Source organism: Ptychodera flava, chromosome 17 (assembly GCF_041260155.1).
Source record: "Ptychodera flava strain L36383 chromosome 17, AS_Pfla_20210202, whole genome shotgun sequence".
NCBI lineage: Eukaryota > Metazoa > Hemichordata > Enteropneusta > Ptychoderidae > Ptychodera > Ptychodera flava.
The window spans coordinates 5,246,969-5,267,500 of NC_091944.1; the positions used below are offsets into that span (position 1 = coordinate 5,246,969).

Genomic DNA, 20,532 nt, shown 5'->3' on the forward strand with positions numbered 1-20,532 from the left:
ATCACACTGGCAGTGTTTCTTCTTCAGTTGTCAACATTAATTCACTTTTATTAAAAATCCTATCTTAGTACTGATGTGATGCAAAAATTAACTTAATTACTGAGTCTCAGATTGACTGACAACCACAAGGGATTTTTTAGTTGCTGTAAAGAGATTATTTTGAATGCTTCACCATATTACTCCTAAAATTAACATTGGCGACCCACAAGAATATACACCTTCACTAAATCATAAAATCCAAACAACCTTAATAGTGGGAGGAGAACTTAGGTGAACAAACCTAGTTTGCTATCAATACCATTGACCTTGGACATTATGCAACACAAAATTTCCAATCATGTCTATTTGTATGCACCCATGCTTAAAATAAATCTGGAGTTTTGTTTGCATATGATATATCTAATGACATCCACAATAATGCTCTATTTCTTTTTCAAAATCATGAACACACTATACTGCATGTAAATTCAATTGCAAAAACATGTTTTATTTTTTTCACATTAAATTATTTACAAACACTTTCATGACCAAGTAAAATTGACAATCACTGCACATTGAAATGCTGATACAGTTTCACTGAATTGTCCATTCACATGAATTTAATGAATTTGAATTCAATTCAAATTACTCTAATAAACCTCCATTACAAAAACAGGCTTCCATCGTTTTTATAAAAACACATTAACTAGTCTAAAAATTAATTTTTTACTTAATATTCAACAGCATTAAGAGTCCAGTTCAAGCAGATTCCATTAATTAAAGGATTACAATTGAGTAAATACAAATACAGTTTTTGAGTTCGGTCTGAAACCACTTTTATTTTGGTTAATTGTATTTTTTCAATCAGGAAAAATCTTTTTACAGCAGAACCCATACTTAATTAAGAGTGACTGTGTAGCTTTCACATCAATAAACAAAACGTTGAAGCATCTTGACCTTTCCTGATGCAGAACTATTCACTTCAAAGCATTAGATTTATGCAATGCCAAGTCCATAGTTCACAAATCATTATCTTGCAGTAGCCAATCGACAGTACCGTGTATTTTGTCGATTAACATTCATCTTGTTGAGACGAAAAATAGCCATCAGTCCTTACAGACATAAAGATGCTTCAAAAGATTCCTGTTGCACAACTGTAACCACTGTGCCAATGAACAGCATGAAAACCTCCCGTATAACACTGGGCCAGGCCTGCTGGCACAGCGCTTTTTCATTCCCTCCACATGGAACTTATTGCCATTGTGAGGTTTTTCATGTACAAATGGCCATGACAATGTTGTGCTTCAAGAAGTGTTGTACATAGTAACACAGTCAATCTTTCTACGAGGCATTTGACATATACATGCACATTCATAGTTATAAACATTCTTCTGTGATAAGCCAATATGTGAAACAACTTTTTAAAGATATTAAAGTGTACGCAGATGGACACTGTATGCACATCTGGTAACCATGTTAAGCTTGACATTATTTTTGGGTCTGGAGGGTTTTCAAACCTGATTGTTAGGCTTTGCTACTTAAGCAATAACCCCACTGCAGGACGGTATACATGAGATTTTGGTACAATGCGCGACATATAGCACGAGCCGATAGGCGAGTGCTATATGGAGCAAATTGTACCGCAATTGATTGTATACCCGGTTGTGGCGGGGTTATTGTTATTATATTATATCAACTTGTTTGTCTTTGTTTTCTTGCTTGGTTATTTTCGTCACTTTAAGCCCTAAATGCAGAAAACGGACATATGACAGATCAAATGTTGGAAATTCAGCACCCGAGACTGAGCATTTGTATAAAGTTTGGATTACGTTAACAACAGATACACACAATATCCAGGATAACATACGCATTACAATCATCAACATTGCAATTAATTTACATGCAACACGAACACTAACTTGCGACCCGCTGCAGACACAGAAAATGGGTCAAGAGTTCAAATCACAAGAAAAAAACAACAATTTGTTTCGTAAATTTAGATAACAACAATAGTCCTGGCTGTTTTGGCATACTAAAAATAGATTTGTCTTATTTTGTACCGATGTGTCAACCATTGCAACATTCAGTCTTGGTACAGTGAGGTTACAGGTGCTATATTTTTGAATGGTGGATAATTTGGACGTTATTGTACCAGTAAACAAGCAGTTTTGAAATAATCCAGACTTGGGATGACAGCAACTTTGATCAAAAGTTTTGCAGAGTGTGCTGCTCGATTAAGCGAGAGTTTGATGCTGACACTGCTTGTTGCATTTGATGTCAAATTCCGTCGCAGTCGCCGGGAATAATCCCATTGTTATTTTGAACTTCTTGGTCCACATTGTTAACATCCTCACTTGTTACAGCCCAAATTTAGGCAAAGAATATCTGAGATACCGTTACTGTGAGGAAGTGTCAATTTATTTGTGTATGAACGAATACAAGCTTCATTTTAACCCTTTCACCCCCAGTTCCGTGTGTACAGGTCCAACTTTACCATAGAAAACAATGGATTTGGGACAAACCATGGTGGTGAAAGGGTTAAAGAGCTGTGTATCATGTCTCGACGCCCGCTGAATTAAGCAAAAGTGCATGGTGCGCCGTTGCCCTAATGCAATGATTTGTGTACATCAAACCAAAATGTGCTGCTTCAGAGGTGTCTTTCATCATTGACCCCAACTTATTTTCACCAAGAGGTGAGTTACAGACCCATACTTTTATCTGTGTATCAAAATTCAGATTTCGGTCTTTGAAACAAAGCGAACTGTTTCAGATTAAGTTTAGATCGGGTCATTCAAATGCACCGACTGGGCAATTTAAGAAAATCCTGGTTCAGGGGCCCGTTTTACCACTGCTAAAACAGTATTTTAGCATCGATGGAATGAGCTCTTGTCCAATCAGAATGGTGCATGGTAGCATGATATCATATAATCATCATTTTAATCATCAAATGCAAGTAATGTCATAACTTGGCAACTTTTCAACTTGTATGATGATAAGACACGGGTCACACAAAAGGCTACAGTACAATCGAACACTTGAATTCAATAAAAGAATTCTTGATTGAGTATACAAAAATGAAGTTAAGGTATGAACACAAAAGAATAACACATTAACTTGTGTAATGATAATAAATCAATCACCATGGGCAAACACACTTTACAGATTCTTTGTTGACTTTTGACCCCTAATGAATGGTAATTTCCTGTCATGTGACCCACAGCATGAAAGGCATGCCATTTTCTGAGGTAGCACTTGCAGTACATACCCTTAGAACTTTGTTTTTGATTTGTTTAATGTACATAGCTCATGATCACATGACCTGAATGTACCACTTCAATATTTGGCACCAGAAAAATAATGAAAATTTCTTACTGAGAGAAAATATTAGACTTTTCATGAAAAAAATGATATTTATCAAGGTCCCTAAATTTGTAGTAAAAATTGCACTTAAAATGTCTTGTATTTGACAAGCTTGTGGATTTAAAAATCCACTATACCGGTATAAGTTTAACAAGGTTTATTATAAAATCAGCATACAATATCTGAGGTATTTCAATTATATACATACAACAATAGTCATGTAACCAACTGGTCATGAGAATGGTTGCATTGATTTCAACATTGCTACTGGGACATGTAACATCGATACATAACTCACTGACTTTGATGTATCAAATCAATAACATCGTTGCAATGTTACAGGGACACAAAAGCACAGCAAGTCTGTGTTATGGAATCATCTTACATAGTCAGTGTTGTCCCAGCTCTGATGTGAATTTCCACACACCAGGCTGTGCTGGCACTTTTGTGATACAGTGTATTCACACAGGGTTGTGCCAGCACTGTTGGATATTACACTGGCTGTGCCAGCACTGTTGGGATATCTACACACACAGGGCTGTTCCAGCACTGTTGGGATATCTCCACAAAGGACTGTTCCGGGCACTGTTAGGATATCTCCACAAAGGACTGTTCCGGGCACTGTTAGGATATCTCCACACACAGGGCTGTTCCGGCACTGTTAGGATATCTCCACACACAGGGCTGTTCCAGCACTGTTGGGATATCTCCACACACAGGGCTGTGCCAGCACTGTTAGGATATCTACACACACAGGGCTGTGCCAGCACTGTTGGGATATCTCCACACACAGGGCTGTTCCAGCACTGTTGGGATATCTCCACACAGGGCTGTTCCAGCACTGTTGGGATATCTAAACACACACGGCTGTACCAGCACTGATACAAATATCACATCATACAGGGCTGTGGCAGCACTGTTGGGATATCTCCACACACAGGGCTGGGACAGCACCAGTGAGATATCTCCAAACAAAATGTTGTGACAATACTGATAGGATATTTCAAAATACAAGGTTATACTAGTACTGATGGGATATTTCCAAAGCAAATCACTGTCAGAAAAACTAAAATAGTTTAGTGATTCTAGAATACTTATTATATACTTCCATGCCACTACATGACTTGGTCGTTTGATTCACAGTCACATGTAAGTACATATTTTCTGACATCTTCACATTTCCTGAAAAATTTCTCTTACATTGCAATTTGAATCTATCTCAGACGTTGTTTCTGTCACAGACATTTACGTAAATGTATAGAAAAAAGTTACCCATGTGATTAGTGCTTGTTTCCAATAATACTGATACTGCAGTGGTTTTCATACTACTTGTAATTCAAGTCAGATTATTGAGATACTTTTCTCTGTACCTTTGGTATATTTGCTTTCCTAGAATCATTATTTGAAATGATAGGTCATGATTAATCAATATCACATTTTGATGGGCGATGTTTGCTGAGATGCGGTCCTTGGAAACTGGTGTATTGTCTCTGTTCCAGTTTACAGCTTGGCTTTGCCACCTTGCAACATAGGACGCAGGTATTTGTAGTATGAGTGATGCACCTGTAGAGATGGGACAGACATACACATGACGTGAGTACTGCATACTGTGAAAGAAATAGTTCAAATGTTTCACAGCTACTTGTGGTCTAAGAAGTTACCAAATACAGCACACTAAAATGACAATAAACCCTGACTTGAAAATCGCAATTGCTGACAACATTGAAGAATAGTGAACCAGTCTGTTGCTTCACAAACATGAAAGGGCCCTCTCAGGAGGCTTCCAAAAAAAGAAAGATTAGCCAACAATTCCTCAGGTAGGCCGGGTCGTCAAAGTGTATCTCACCTCTGGTTCTGTAAATCATTTTCATCAATCTGTCATGAAAATCTCACAACTGGTATTCACAAAATTTCCTTTTATAATTTCAGTTTCTAGGAACTTCCAAACCATTAATGAGGCAAAGAAATACGCCTGACATTTCTACAATGCAACTTCCTAAACAATATGTCTACAAAGCCACCAGTTACTAGTTCCTTTACTTGATAACCAAGCTCATCTTTTGTTCAATTTATAGACAGTTTCCACTCAAGTATCTCAATGACATGTTAATATTTCATGTGACCCTTTATTATCATTAATATCTGTTTTTAAAAATTTCACTCTGGTACAAGGACGTGATGGAGTTTGAGCTTTTGATGTACACACATAACAGAAACATTTATCTTATTCTAGTTTTTAACACTCCTGGGGACAAACTACAACTGAGAATGCAAATCCATGTCGTAATCAAACCATACCCTAAATTTTGGTAATAATTTTGTTAACTCTGAGGTTAGAAAATACTGACATGGTATATGTTAAGGCCAAATTAAAATGAGTTGTGCGGTTCCGATAACCCGACCTACCCTGTTTTTTACCTGCCGACCCTTAACTTTTTAGAGCTATGTAAACACGGAAGTTATAAAAAGAAAGAAAAAATACCGCAATTATACGATGTCGCTCAAATTTGATCAGAATTGGTATATACCAGTATGGGTTACCAATGATCAACAATAAATGTTGTTTCTATCTGTTCAGTGCAGGAAAATTCTATGTTGATGTTATGACAATGATTTCTGCACAGTACAACCAGAAAAACAACAAGAAATATTTAAACCAGAAAAACAAGAATGACAAAAGTAATTAAGGTCTAACTTTAGGTACTGGAGGTCAACTTTAGCAACATGCATGGCAGAAACAAGCCCCTCTTAGTTTAGTATAAACGGTCTTCCCCCATCTACTGTCTATTGTTGCAGCTGGTCTGTTAATATGTAACAGTTCATAAACAATGATAGGAAATGAGTCAAGATCAGTGGAGTTTGCCTGTTTCTCACTGGCATGCCTCCTGCACATTTGCAAGATTTCACTTTTTCTTACCTCATTTGCACATTTTTGACACTGATGTGTTCATTTGAACAAATTCACATCTCAACCCCTGCATCTACCTTACACCAAATACTGAGATGGTAGCTTTGGCGGTATGGGAGCCTTTGTGTGTGACGGACATACATCCGCACATACCCACAAATATACAGACATACAGACATGCAAATTAGATGCAAATGAACTGATTCAGCTTATACGATAACCTCACATTGGTACACCAAATGTGAGCTAAAAAACTGTAAAATCAGGCATTTGTTACTTGGCATTTGATTTTTGCATGAACAAGGATGTCTTTTATGTTTTTTTCCTTTTTATATGTATGATACATTTTTCTGAAAATATTGCCCAGAAACCCTGAAAAATGCATATTTAAGAATAAAAGTATTTTGGAAAAAAAAAATCCTGCCGACCTACCTACCCTATTTTTGAAAACCATGTTATCGGAACAGCACAATTTATTTTTTTGGCCTAATCAACATTAATACGCCAGAGCACACATTTACAAACAAAGGCAAAATACATTTTACCTTAAGAGGGCGCTATATACTCACATCAGTTTCATTGAGTGGTGACTGTTTGGCCCACTCGTACAATGCTTCGTACACATTGCCATCATATCTACCAATCTCAGAGCACAGCAGATCATCATGAATATCAAATGCATCGACCAGAGCCACAGCATTTGGACGCATCACTGACAAGAGGTGAGCCACAAGTTTTTGCACTTTGGCCAACTGGTCACCATTGACATAGCCATCCTGTAAGTAAGGAAAGTTTTTTATGTAGTTTAGCATCTGAAAGTGTCCAGGAAAGACTTAAATGAACAGTGCATTACTCTATGGCAGTTTTCCTTCATGTGTAATATTTCATTAATAAAGTTTGACAGCAATGTAACTAAATCAAAGCCATATCATGTGTATTTTCTGTTAGGGAAAATGTGCCTGCATGTACTGCTTGTATGGCCACATTAGATTAAGAAACTGAGTCTGAGCTTACCATCAAGAAGTCACCGGAATTTTCCATTATTCCGTGCAGGGAATAGAGTTGACACAGTGTTGTCAGCACTTCACGGACATCATTGCCCATTTCTGTGTCCTTGATATGGTTGGCAAAGTTCTGAACCACAAAGAAATGGCAATGGGCCTAGGTGTTGGGAAAACATGAAGTATTATTATTATTAGGTACAGTATTTAAACCAATTAAAACATTCAGATATTTAAATGTTTATAGCTTAGTGGAGAATGCTACAAACAGCATTAGCTGCCACACTGTAATCTTGCTCTACATTCATCAAACTGCACAATAGCTTGGTCACAATTTCCCACGTCATAATCTGCCAAGCAACCTATAAGCCAATAGTTCTTCTATGATTGTTCATAGAAAAATGACAATGAAAATCATATGATCAAATCTAGTGTTCAATGATTCTCAAAAGAAACTTATTCTGTGTACTGTTTCAAAAACAGGCAACATTCAGTGTTCCCCAGGAAAACCCAATCAGTGCATAACACTATACATTTCTGTCAAAACTGTAAAACATCGAAAAGAGCTTCTCTTGAATGTATGGAATTCCTCTTCTCCATCTCTATACAATTTGCCGAGAGTATGGCATTGAAAATCTTGAGCATTTGGATATTCATAGAAACTATGAAACTCAGTAATGACAGGGAATCTATGACAATTACCTTTTAACAAGCTTTGTTGGAACTATATTGTTTGTAATGCTGTGGTTGGGCCTACTTACTTGGAAAATGGAACAAATAAGAATGAAAGTGCCCACTGAAATTTAGAGACATCTTGTTGATACTTACAGTTGCTGCTTTCAGCAGATAGATGTGACAATTATTCCATGCTTTGTGCTGTGGTTTGCCCTTGGCCAGTTCTGCATTCAGTTTCTCTGCTGCTGACACTACCATTCTACAGATTAAAAGATTGGAATGTCAGATCAGTATCAATGTGAGAGTAAGGCCAGGGAACGTGAAAAAATGATTCTTCAACTCCAGGGAGAAAGACACATCTGGGACAATTGTGTGAACATCAAGTGCAAGTTATAGCAGGTCAAGCAAGTCATACACAGCTGACAAGAGTGTCTGGGATCCAGGAGGGGTGCTACTATATGAAGGGTTTCTGAGAAGACATGCAAAGTTGTTGGAAGATGATGGACATCATGGTTAACCAACTTATCTATATATCTCTGCATCTCTGACAGTGGAGTTGAAAATCGCCAAAACATTCAGTTTCACATTACCAACATTACATATTCTTAACTGAACTCCAGACAATGTCTGTCATTGAACTAACCTGAAAGCTCTGTGCTGGTATGCTTCAGACAACAATTGCAGATTCAGCATATCAGAGTCTTCCCTCGCTGGCCATGTTCCTCGTTTGGTTTGGCTCAGATATTGCATCATTCCTGGCAGCTTATCTCTGGCTGACACCTTGCCCGCACACTTCATCAGGTATCTAAACCATGAATAGAGAGAACATCATTACTGTGGGAGTACTCAGGAGTTGAGACTCAACTGGGGATGGAGTATGTGACAGAAAAAAACAATATTGACATTTGAGGAAAATAGACAGACAAAAATCTCTGGCACTGCTGAAGAGGACTGAGCAAATGCAAAACTAGTACAAATTATAATATATAGTTTACAGCTGCTGTAACTTTTGGTAACTTTTTCACCATTCTTGTCCATTTGCAGAAGGATGAGACATACATGTAGCTCTAATACTATTTTTATTTGATATTTGATCAATGCTATCACTTTAATTTGCTAATACCTTGAACAAAATCTTTATTTGCATAACTTAGGTTTGAATAATTTATTCAAGTCCCCCTCAATCAGAACTATATCCACCCCCACCCTCCCATTTTCAACAGGGGGTACCTAAAAACAACTATTGGCATAAGTTGGCAATTTGGTTGGAGAGTATGAGGTCCAAGGTTTTAGGAGCCACACGTCTGCTACTAGTACAACAAGGGCATCTGAGTTCAAAAGTATTGAAATCCACTAATGTTACATTATTCTAGCTGGTTTTTCAACCATGTGGTATATTGACAAATAGAAACTCATCTACAGCAAGCATCATGTAATTACTATTGCAGTAAGTATTTAACCTGGCTGTTTGCAGGAGCATCACAGTGTTCTCCCCTTCATATGTACAGGCCGGAGTCGCCAAACCATAGAGCTCTGGAAAACCACTGGCACAGGAATAGCCGTGTCCGCCACATGACATACGGCATACTTCAATTCCTTCATTCATGACATAGGAAGTAAATGCCTTGAGACCAGCTGAGAGTGCATGCAACTGATGAAGAAGAGAAAGAGACAAAAGAGTTGCTTCTAAAGATACACTGCAAACAGCAATTTTCACAGCCTTTAGGTTTGCTATGATTTCTACACTTGCTTATTCAACAGCTTGTTTTGTCCTATCAAAATTTTGATCAATTTTCACTAGTTTACCTTGGCCTTCACCAACAATTCCAAAAAGGAGTTCTTACATGGTCTAACATGCCATTAGTGATGAAATACAATTCAAATGCAACAATATATCCTTTTATACTTCAATTTGATCACTAGTGGTAGATCAGAAAAGAATTGTATAAATTCTAGAGGCGCATTCTAACTTTAAGTTTCAAAAGGTACTGTACAATGGAAAATTATCACAAGTATATTATGTATACAGTATCCATATAAGATATGATTCTTTGGTAAATGCATGATGGTCGCTATGATGAACTTGGCATCCCATGAAAAGAACAAAGAGGAAAATATTGCTCACTTCTGGTAATGACTCTACATTGCCACTGTTAATTTCCATTATCACTTCAATGTATCGAAGTCTGGTGGTCCACGCAGCGAAGTTGAAAGCATAGGCTGTGGCCACCAGCGGAAACAGCTTCATCTGCTGGGATTGGTAATCAAGGATCTGTGGCTCTACGCCCCTGAAACAAATGCAAGGCATCACAGGTGAAGATCAAGAATGTGACAAATAGTCATCCCAGAGGCATTGCTACTGCTCTGAAATCTGTACCTCTGAGTTCTTTGAAAAATGTCAAATCAGTGTGAATAAAAGTTGTAATGTGATGGTTTGAGGTAGCTGTATCTCTGCTTTCTTTTATAATTCTTCCACTGTAAAAAAGATCCATAATCACCATTGATAATAACTGTTTTGGGCCAAACCATGGTGGTGAGGGAGATTTCTGCTTTATAGAGGCATTGTTGAAAGGTGTTTACAGTATTCTACAAATTATCGGAGGATGGGAAGTCTGACAACAGGGAGGTCCAGAGTAGCGGACTTACTGTCAGAGGGTAGCGAGTTAGAGATAAGAGGATGGTTTTGTGACTGGACCTTGGGCACGGCACTTAACTTGGTATTGAATGAGTAGTGAGTGCCTGCTAATGGGCATGGGCCTGTTGTATGATTGATTGAAATAGGGAAATAAGTTGTCCAAAATATATCGTATACACACATGTTAATAAATCAGTGCAGAAGCAGAGAACACATTCACAGGTAAATCACTTGTCCTCTTTGATAGGCAGTACACTTAACTTTTAACCCTTCAAGAGCTGTATTTTTTTTACCAAAACTTTTGTACATTTTACCAATTTTTATGATTTTTTTCTTTAGTTTTTTCTATAATTTTGAGGCCAAATGTACATCATTTTTCATTGGCTATAGTGTTTGATCAAACATTTGGGAAGTCGAAAAATATTGACTGGCTTATATTTCAAACAGACAATGAAACTTGACTTTTGCACTAAAAGGTTATTTACAGTAAAATATTTGTGAAAGCTGGCTTACACTTGTTGCAATTCCCAGACTGACAGGTGCATCTAGATGAATATAACATTAAATAAAATGTTGATATTAAACTGTGTCTTGAGTCTTAGAGTATAATATTTATAATGACCTCTTATTCCAAGTCTTTTGTGAAGGTTTCAAGACTATGACATTATTGCAATATATTTTCTTGACATTCTACAAGCAAATCAAAATGGCTGATACTATCCTCTACCCCTAACCCTCTGCACGTTGTTTGGGCGCAAATGAATTGGGGTAAGGGTTCAAAGGTCAAACAAATCCCTGAAATCTTGTGAATATGCTTTACCCCGGAGTAAGTTCTGTTTGTCTTCTCACAGCACTGTATCTCACAGCAATGGTGATAGCGTATGCTAGACTGATAAATGCTTGCCGTACGATGTTAACCCGTACAAGAACCATGGTGCCATATGAGAGTCTCTGTATGGCTGGTTTGGTGTAAGTACCATCTGGGTCAACCTGGTGGAATACAGATGAGGAGGTAGAAAAAAGTAAGCCAGTACCGGTACATAAGCTTGCCTAACTTACCCGGGAGTTAGCTCTGTCTGTCGCCTAACTGCACTATATCTGACAGCAATGGTTGTGGCCTTGGCCAGTGCCTGAGCTGCGTCATCTACAATCATAACCCGTACAAACACCATTGTGCCATAGCTGAGCCTTTGCACTGGGGCTTTAGAGTATGTACCATCTGGCAAGACCTGTGACATGTATTGAGAAGAGCAAGAAGCCGCATGTTTTACTGGAGTAAGAGGCATGGAAAGCAGGTATGGCAAAGAAGTTGAAGTGTTGACTACAAAAGTCCACTTCATGTTACATGGACATGGCATTTCAAAGTTAGTTTAGGTTTAGTAAGTTACAGTACAGTGAGATTAGGGAGGATGTAGACAGTGTATTTAAATTATTTCATTCTTGTTAGTTCTAAATATGTTTGAGGGTGAAACTGTTTGGTTAGCAATGAAATCAAAAAAGATGTCAAATAGGAGAATGGAATGGAAATAGAGTTATATTAGGGAAGTGAAAACTGTAATATTAAAGTACCTTGGTAAAGCTGTAATATGAAAAAAAGAAAGAGATACAGACACGCATTGTTGGTGCTTCTTTTCTGGCATACAAGTAACTTAAAACAATGGGTCATAAATGACACAGTCCACACTGAATCAACTTTTTGTCAGAACTGATGATTCCTCTTTGGAATGTAACACTTCTTGTCTGTGATTGGCGAATCACTGACGATGCACTATATAATTGTTTACAATTTGGAACCTAATAATGCTTTACAATTACTCATTGCTGAAAAGCTGAGACCAGAAATTCTTTGAAACTGAAAAAAATTGCTAAAATGCTGATGGCTTGATTGTACTATTGTCATTAACATGCAGATACTTGAAATATACATAAATATGACAGAGTAGAGCCTGTGTAGAGCTGCAACACAAAATTGATGTACATGTATGTTGCAGTGTATCTATCATTTCTCAACAGATATTGACATACGCATGTTAATAACAGCATCATAAATCTTATTACGCTGTTTCGTTTTCTTGAAATGAACAGCAAACATATAAGATGCTGTTTCAGCATTAAATTGCAGTAAAGTTTGAATTGAATGTTTCATGTTTATGTCAATGTTTCATGTCTTTGAAAATCTGTCTATGGCATTATTGTAAGCCATCACTAGTAAATGTCAAATTTTACATGGGTGCATGGACAGACAACATAAACAGGAGAGAACCGTTTTCAGTTTTTTAAGTTATGCCAATTTTCATCAGCCATTATAGTGAAATATACATGCTGGATATTTCAGAAACGTAAATCCAACAGAACTTCTAGGTCCATAATGAAATAATTTTATTTGGATTGACTTTACATGGTCAGAATTGTTATGTGTTTATTTTACATCACTGACGGTGACTTTTTTGCCCCTCAAACATGTATTTTTTTAGTCACAGCTGTTCCTGATCCATGATAATGTGATGCAATAGACAATGTGATGCCAATCTTTAGCAGTACTAAGCCTGGTTGATACAACTTGGATGTGATGTAGGCTGATGAGAACTACATGTAAGTTGAAGGCAGTGAAAAAGACCAGACAAGCACAAATGATACAATGCGTATGCTTCGGGCTAAGGACGCAAAGAGTGCCAGTGGTTACATGTTCAATGGCTCCACTGTAGATTACACACATCCACACATGTGCACACACATACATAACAGGTAGCTATAGAAACCTATGTTATAGACAGAGCATGCCCAATTTACCAAAACAAACAAGTAGAAGATGAGATACATTTCTTTCCTCACTGCAAAGGCTACACACACATTAGACATGATTTTTTCAGTAAACTTAACATTTGTAAAAATGCATTCAGAGGCACACAAGACCTTATGAGCATCTTTTCAAGAACAGATAAAGCATCATTACGTGAATTTGGCAAGTACATACATACATGTTTAACCTCAGACAAGAAAAAATGAAAAAACAAATACATACATACATGTTTTAAACTCAGACGAGAAAAAATGAAAAACCAAAGTAAAATATTATTTATGAACCTGTAATATATTGACCTCATATATATATATATATATATATATATATATATATATATATATATATATATATATATAAAATTATATTACTCTTTCACTGTTGATTTTGTAAAACATTTATTGTACTTTATGATCAAGATCCTAACTGGGATACGATTTCAATAAAGGCTTACTTTACTTACTTTACATACACACATACATACATATGTATATACGTGCGTACATACATACATACATTCATACATACATACATAAGTACTGTATCTACATACATACAATTTACATACATAAATACATACCTACATACATACGTATGTATGTAAGTACATACATACATACATACATACATACTTGCATACATACATATGTACATACATACCGGTACATACATACATGCATACATACATACATGCATACATACATACATACATACATACGATGGAATGAATCACACAAACATAGAGAAAGTGAACCTCCAATTCATTTCAAAATATGGTGTCTTTGTTTCAGGAAGATAAGGAAGAACAAAGTCTAAGGTCTATATAAGCTGAGTATCAGTATGGATATCACAATAACACAGACTGTTTGAAATTTTCTCACCTTGGAGTGTTTCATTAACATATTTCTTCTGGGAATTCTCACGTGATCAAATCCCAAGAATCCATTATCATTGCTAGCATATCCAAGTTTAGGCCCGATATCGCCAAGTTTTACACCTTTTATGATATACAGAAAATTGGAATGAATAACTTTGGAATTTCTTGTCTATATTTTACACGTCTTCCTATTAAACCAATGTCAAGGGAACATATCATAAGGCAAAATAAATAAAATTCTCTCTCATCATTGTATGTTTCACTACTTAAACTAGTGTATTATAGTGTCTTCTGTTTCTTTTCATGAACACATTCAACAAAATCCTTGCTGTAATTTCCCATATGAAAAATGCTTACACATAACGGTTTGTGATATTGTATAACTAAACTAAAACAGCCAGTAGCTGTAACTTTTGACAATTTTTTCCCCGCTACGTTGAATGTCAAATACACTGAAACTTTGTTATGCTACTGCTCAGAGCATGTTGAGATGTGCATATTCACCTTGTCAACTCAGCCTGTACATGTGCAGAATTGTGCTATTATTAATGACAGTGAATTCCGGGCAGGACTAGAATTCAAATGTAAACAATAAACGTGTATTTCACATGTTGAGATATAGAGCTGACAAGATGAAGAGTGGACATTTCAACTTGCTTGCGAGAACTTGCACTTGACATGATAAATTCTAAAAATATTATCAAAAGTTACAGATACTGGTGCTAAAAGAGTGGAACCAACAGTAGGAGTCAATAATGTTTTCCATCTGTGAGTATGAGATAAATGAAACATTTCACATTTCAGAATCAGAAGAGCCGTTTCATTTCCTACAAACTCTGCACTGTCATACAGATTACATACCTGGCAATGGCTGATGGTCTTCTAGACTTCGTAACTGAACGATAAATGGATGCAAACCATGGCATACTCCTTTGGTGTACAACTGTGCCAATACAACGGCATGTGTGACAGTTTTACCCACTGAAGTATAGGAATGAATAGAAGAAATGTTATAAATTTCTAATGACTGAGGCAAAAATGTTCCAAGCAAACGTCGTGTACACCAGCATTTGCATGGAACACAGAGTTGTGGAGTTGAATCAGTATGAAACTCAATACTGATTTTGAAGACCTTTCGCTGTTTCTCAATATGTTTACATTGTGACTTCAGATAGTTCTATGAAACACTGAGAAACAAGACTTACGATTTCCCGGCCACCATTTCAGTGAAGTCACAGTTGGACTGTGAAGAACAAATTCTTCGGTTTGTGGATCATAGGTCGCCGTGGTTTCCAGTCCTCTGATGAATGTTCCTGAAAAAATTCAAGAAAATTTACAGCGTGATATTCACATGTAAATCCTACTTAACTTGTTCACTAAAACGGTTTAGTCTAACTTCATTGTTTGCTATGGAAAAGTTGGTCCTCTAAAGAAGGAAATGGGTTGATAACTCAAAGAATCCCAGTTTTCATAAATATTTTTGCCTTTAAATTTTTTACATCTTTATTACTAAGAACATGTTGCGTATGTTGAGCTACCATTGAAATTGAAATTGGCAACATGTAAGTTTTTGTTGATTCATTTTTTAATTTCATCGACTTTAAAAAGAAACAGTGTGTTACCTAGATGAATCTACATGTACCTTTGAAGATTTTTCTGAGATCTTCCAAGTCAATTGGAGAATTTCTTTAACCCTTTTACCACCATGGTTTGGCTAAAACCAATGGTTATCAATGGTGAATTTAGTCCTGTTTACAGGAAATTGTGTGTGTGTGTGTGGGGGGGGGGGGGGGGGGGGGGAGGGAGAGAGACAGGTTGAATTTCCTTTTTTGGCATGCAGCCCTGAAAATACATCAATAAGGCCAAAGTAATTAAATTCTTTGTTTTGCGTCCCCACCCGCTTAGGTTTTTAAGGTTTTCAAGAAAAACACTTACAGTGTATTTGAATAGGAAATTTTAGGACATGACCGCTTAGCTTTTCTGAACTAAAATTTTGTTACAATTTTTTATTTGCTGCAATCAAATTACATTGTGTTTATTTTATTGTGTGTGTTTTTCAGCCGCTTAGACGCGTACCTTTTCCCATTTAGAGTGGACGCAAAACAAAGAATTTAATTACTTTGGCCTAACTGTAATTAGTCAAGGAAGATGCTCCCGGGCTGAGTCACTGGTACATCACATTGGCTTTGACTTCGAACTGGGTATCACATTCTAACCGATTGCAAGTTATGCATGTAAGGCCAAACAAAAATTTGATTTCACCCGGTCTGCATGCACATCACTTCAAACCTACCTGTCACCTCTTTTGGGGGAGGTCTTCAAAGGGTAAAAAGTTCACTGGCGATTCCGTCATCCCTTTGCAAAAAATATAAATTTCCCATATCACGCCGAAAGCAAGCAGCATATATCCTTGACTTTGCAAAGGACTTTGGGTAGTTTGTAGTGTGTCTCATCACAGAGGAAACGTTGTGCTAAATTTGGGTACCTTCGCTGTTTATTGCACATTCACCATTGATGAACAAGGTGTACTGTTACATTTCTTGATTAAAAGTTTTCAGTAAGGTATAAACTTGTAAATTGTATCATCACATCACTTTTGCCATATCAAGGATCAGAAAAATATCTTTTCTTAGTCTGACCTTGATATTACATACCCATGACATTGATATAAAGTCATGGCATCCACAACAGCAGCAGCAAACTGCCTTGAAAAGCCGTATACTCTACATACCATGTCCAAGTTCTGTCTGTGCATAGGTGCCGATGATTTTCAGATCTTGTGCCAGAGGTACCCAGTATTTCTTCTGCTCCTCGTCTCCCTGGCTACTCAATGTTGGTAGAAACATAGCATAGTGCAGTGCAAAACCATATGTGTCCTGTTTGGTAGCAGCTCTGTTAAAGAAACCATACTATTTTTGTAGGCAAGCTTGCTAGAAACCTTTTCTCTGAATTGTGAAGTTGGAACAATATACAGGGACTGCAGGGTTGAGGGCAAGGTCAAAGTATTCATGGGTCACAAGGCCGTCGTGACAAGTGACATATAGCACTGTGTTCTATGGGACACTGGCCTTAATGACAAGTGACATGTAACAAAGGGTTCTGTGGGACAAAGGTTATTGACATACATGTACATGTATGACAGCGTTCTATGGGGCACGATTCTACCTGACAATTAAAGGGACGCTGTCATTAAAACTCTGCTCAAAGGTTGCCAGGGACCCCTAGGGACCCCTCCGACTGATGTAAACGTATCTAGGTTATGTTGGTGATAGATGGAAGTTCAAACATGTTTGTTAATAATGAATATCGTAAAATTTAAATATTGCAGCTATCATGCATCTACATGTAGATATCGTGCATGAATTGTTTGTAAACAAGAAAGTTGTACATGCACAGTTCCCACAACATCTTCTCTTCAACATGTACCAAGTGTTTTACGGAACATAGGCTGTTCTAATATGAGGTAAAGTTTTTCGGCAAAGTGGTCACACAACACATGTGACATAAAGGCTTCTTGACGTCAACTTTTGCCGCCTGTATAAAATGTACCACAGTCAATTTTTTTTAGATCTTTGCCAAAATTTTGATAAGTAACTGTAGCCAATGAAATGTGATGGCCATTGGGTCTCAAATTATCAAAAAATTTACAGAAAAATTCATAAAAATTGGTGAAATGTTGCACTAAAATTTTGGTGGGGAAAAAATTACAGAGCTTAAAGGATTAATAGTAGGCGTGGGTCCCAAGACAACCAAACATTCCTTTGGACAACTAACTTTTGGAAACAGATGTACCATGGGACTGCCACATGTTCACTTGTTATGAAATGGAACCTTTCAGTCCATTTATGTTCAAATATGTATCAGCTTATGGCTTACTTGCCGACTTTTCAAAGCAACTGTTCCTTATTATGTCCCAACCTGGATGACATTGCAACAGTGGACATCTATCATCAAAGGTTCGTTGGCGATAGATGAAAGTTACAAATATTTGTCATAATGTACACTATAACATCTGAATGTTGCAGCTACGTTGATGTGATGTATCTATATATCATAAATGAAATACATTGTGAAGGTGAAGTTTGTAGAATCCCCTTCCTACTTAAAATATATACCCAAGATAGACAAAAAAACAGTGAAAGTCAAAAAATTAAGCCTTACGATCGATACCAGTGCTGTTCCTCCATGTCAGTGATGCCATATTCCTGTACTTTCTTTGTTACGTAGATTGCCTTTTTGATAGCATTGGTATATCTCTCATCTCTACTCATAAAGGCCACTGGCTTATGTTTCAACTCAGGATCATTTAGCGCTAAGGATTCTGCCAAAAAACAAACAAACAGATGAACCGTTGAATTCTTTTTTCGTCACACATAATAGCATTTTCTAATTGAAATAATAGTGAATCCAGCTAGACTTTCATGGAGTCCATCCTTTCTTCACCCAATTGACTTTAGGGAAATATAATTTTGCCACAAGTGAGCCATATAAAAAGTCACAAGTTAAGCGCGGCTGACCAAGATTATTGATGCAAAATATGTTTTACGTTATACAGGACTTAATGCCAAGAATGCCTTCAAAATATGAAAAGGTGAATGAGTTTTGCTATTTTCACAGCGATTACAGTTGTGTAAAAAGTATTTATGAAATAACTCTGAAATATCTCATGCTGTGGTGGGAAGTTGACATTTCACCCATAATGAATTTCAATATTGTGTACTATAGTCGCCCCCCCACCCCCACCCAAGCACATGACAAAAGTCATTCAAAGTAGGGAGACTTTCATGACATCTCAAAATCAAAATAAAAAATTAAAGTTCAAGAGATCTGCTGACAACAGGCTGTGTAATTTTGATCTTCTAAAATTCAAACATCCACTTTTGGACTGTTGGGCATTTTAAGAGACAACACATCAAATCAAGGGAACTAGCAGAGGGAAATTTGACCTGCATTTTCATATCAAATTGAAAATGAAATACTAAAACTTTGCTCAAATTTTCCTTTAGCAAAATTTAAACCCTTTTCTTGCAAAATCAAATTAAAAATATGAAAATATGAAATATTAAAATTACAAATATGAAAATTTCACCAAATTTGAAGACTCACAACTTAGGATGTCCAAAAGTACCTGCATATTAATTCAGAAAAAATGATTTTTTTGAACTAGAATATTAAAAATTGCCAAAATATATACTGATATGGACATTTCACTACAATTTGATCAAATCTGAGAGAGGTCAACCTAAGGATCATGTATATTAAGTTTCAAAGCAATCTAACAAGAACTTTGGGAGAAAATGATCTTTTGGCCAAACATGGAGAAAATTGTCCCAAAAATACAGATATGAAAGTTTCACCACAATTTGAACACATCTATGATAGGTCAACCTAAGGATTATGCATAACAAGTTTCAAAGCCATCCAACAACGAGAACTTTGGTGGAAAATGATTTTTTGACAAAAAATGGGAAAATTTGCCCCCAACATACAAATAGAAAAATTTAACCGTAATTTGAACAAATCTGACAGCAGCAAACCCTTAAATCATGCATATTAAATGTCAAAGTAATGGGACATGAGTTTCAGAGAAGAAGATTTTTTGACAAAAAAATGGGAAAAATTGCCCCCAAAATGCAACTTTACAAATTTCACCACAATTTGAACAAATCTAACTAAAGTCATCTTTAAGGACCTGCATATCAAGTTTCAACCAAATCTGACATAAATGTATGGTTACATAGTTTTGCAATTTGCAAGATTATTCCTTTTTTACCTCGTTTATGATACTGACACATTCATTTGAACAAATTCACATCTCCACCCCTGAGTGCACCTTTAACACAAAATACTATTAAGAGGTAGGTGCTCCAGTTTTTGAGTTCTTAAAGTGGACGGACATACATCTGCACTTACATACATACAGATGCCAACAATTATAAGCTCTCTTTGATATATATACATATACAAAATGTGAGCTAAAAATTGTGTTGCCCAGCCCCAGAGCAAATAAGGACTGAAAAAATGGTAATCTGTCACACGTGAGGAGAATAAGACCTGAAAAAGGACTGCAAAAGTGGAATTTGCCCTGCAGTGGGCGAATAAGGACTTAGAATTTGCCCCACAGCAGGGTGAATTACGACTGTTCAGTCCAACCATGGATGTAAAAATAGATTTTTTACATCCATGGTCCAACCTGGGGTAAATATCCTCTGCCTTCAAAGTCTTTTCTTGTTTCTCCTAAAGCCTAAAGGTCATAGTGTCAACGAACTTTTGCTACATAAATTACACAACATCAAC

General features: G+C 36.7%; 1 protein-coding gene across 2 annotated transcripts in view; it reads right to left on the reverse strand.

Moving 5' to 3' along the window:
* Positions 1 to 466: 466 nt before the first annotated feature.
* Positions 467 to 20,532, reverse strand: part of LOC139115226 (peroxisomal acyl-coenzyme A oxidase 1-like) — a 20,739-nt gene continuing 673 nt past the window's right edge. The window contains exons 2-14 of one of the 2 annotated variants that reach the window (XM_070677184.1): positions 18,397 to 18,556; positions 16,967 to 17,127; positions 15,441 to 15,548; positions 15,097 to 15,216; positions 14,240 to 14,355; positions 11,379 to 11,548; positions 10,049 to 10,211; positions 9,384 to 9,574; positions 8,567 to 8,728; positions 8,077 to 8,182; positions 7,262 to 7,408; positions 6,817 to 7,023; positions 467 to 4,902 (exon numbers count right to left, since the gene is read on the reverse strand). In XM_070677184.1, coding sequence (XP_070533285.1) covers positions 4,840 to 4,902; positions 6,817 to 7,023; positions 7,262 to 7,408; positions 8,077 to 8,182; positions 8,567 to 8,728; positions 9,384 to 9,574; positions 10,049 to 10,211; positions 11,379 to 11,548; positions 14,240 to 14,355; positions 15,097 to 15,216; positions 15,441 to 15,548; positions 16,967 to 17,127; positions 18,397 to 18,556 — 1,874 coding nt within the window. In that variant the 3' untranslated portion in view covers positions 467 to 4,839. Of the gene's footprint in view, positions 4,903 to 6,816; positions 7,024 to 7,261; positions 7,409 to 8,076; positions 8,183 to 8,566; positions 8,729 to 9,383; positions 9,575 to 10,048; positions 10,212 to 11,378; positions 11,549 to 11,617; positions 11,788 to 14,239; positions 14,356 to 15,096; positions 15,217 to 15,440; positions 15,549 to 16,966; positions 17,128 to 18,396; positions 18,557 to 20,532 lie in introns of both variants that reach the window. The other variant, XM_070677183.1, reaches the window with a different exon arrangement.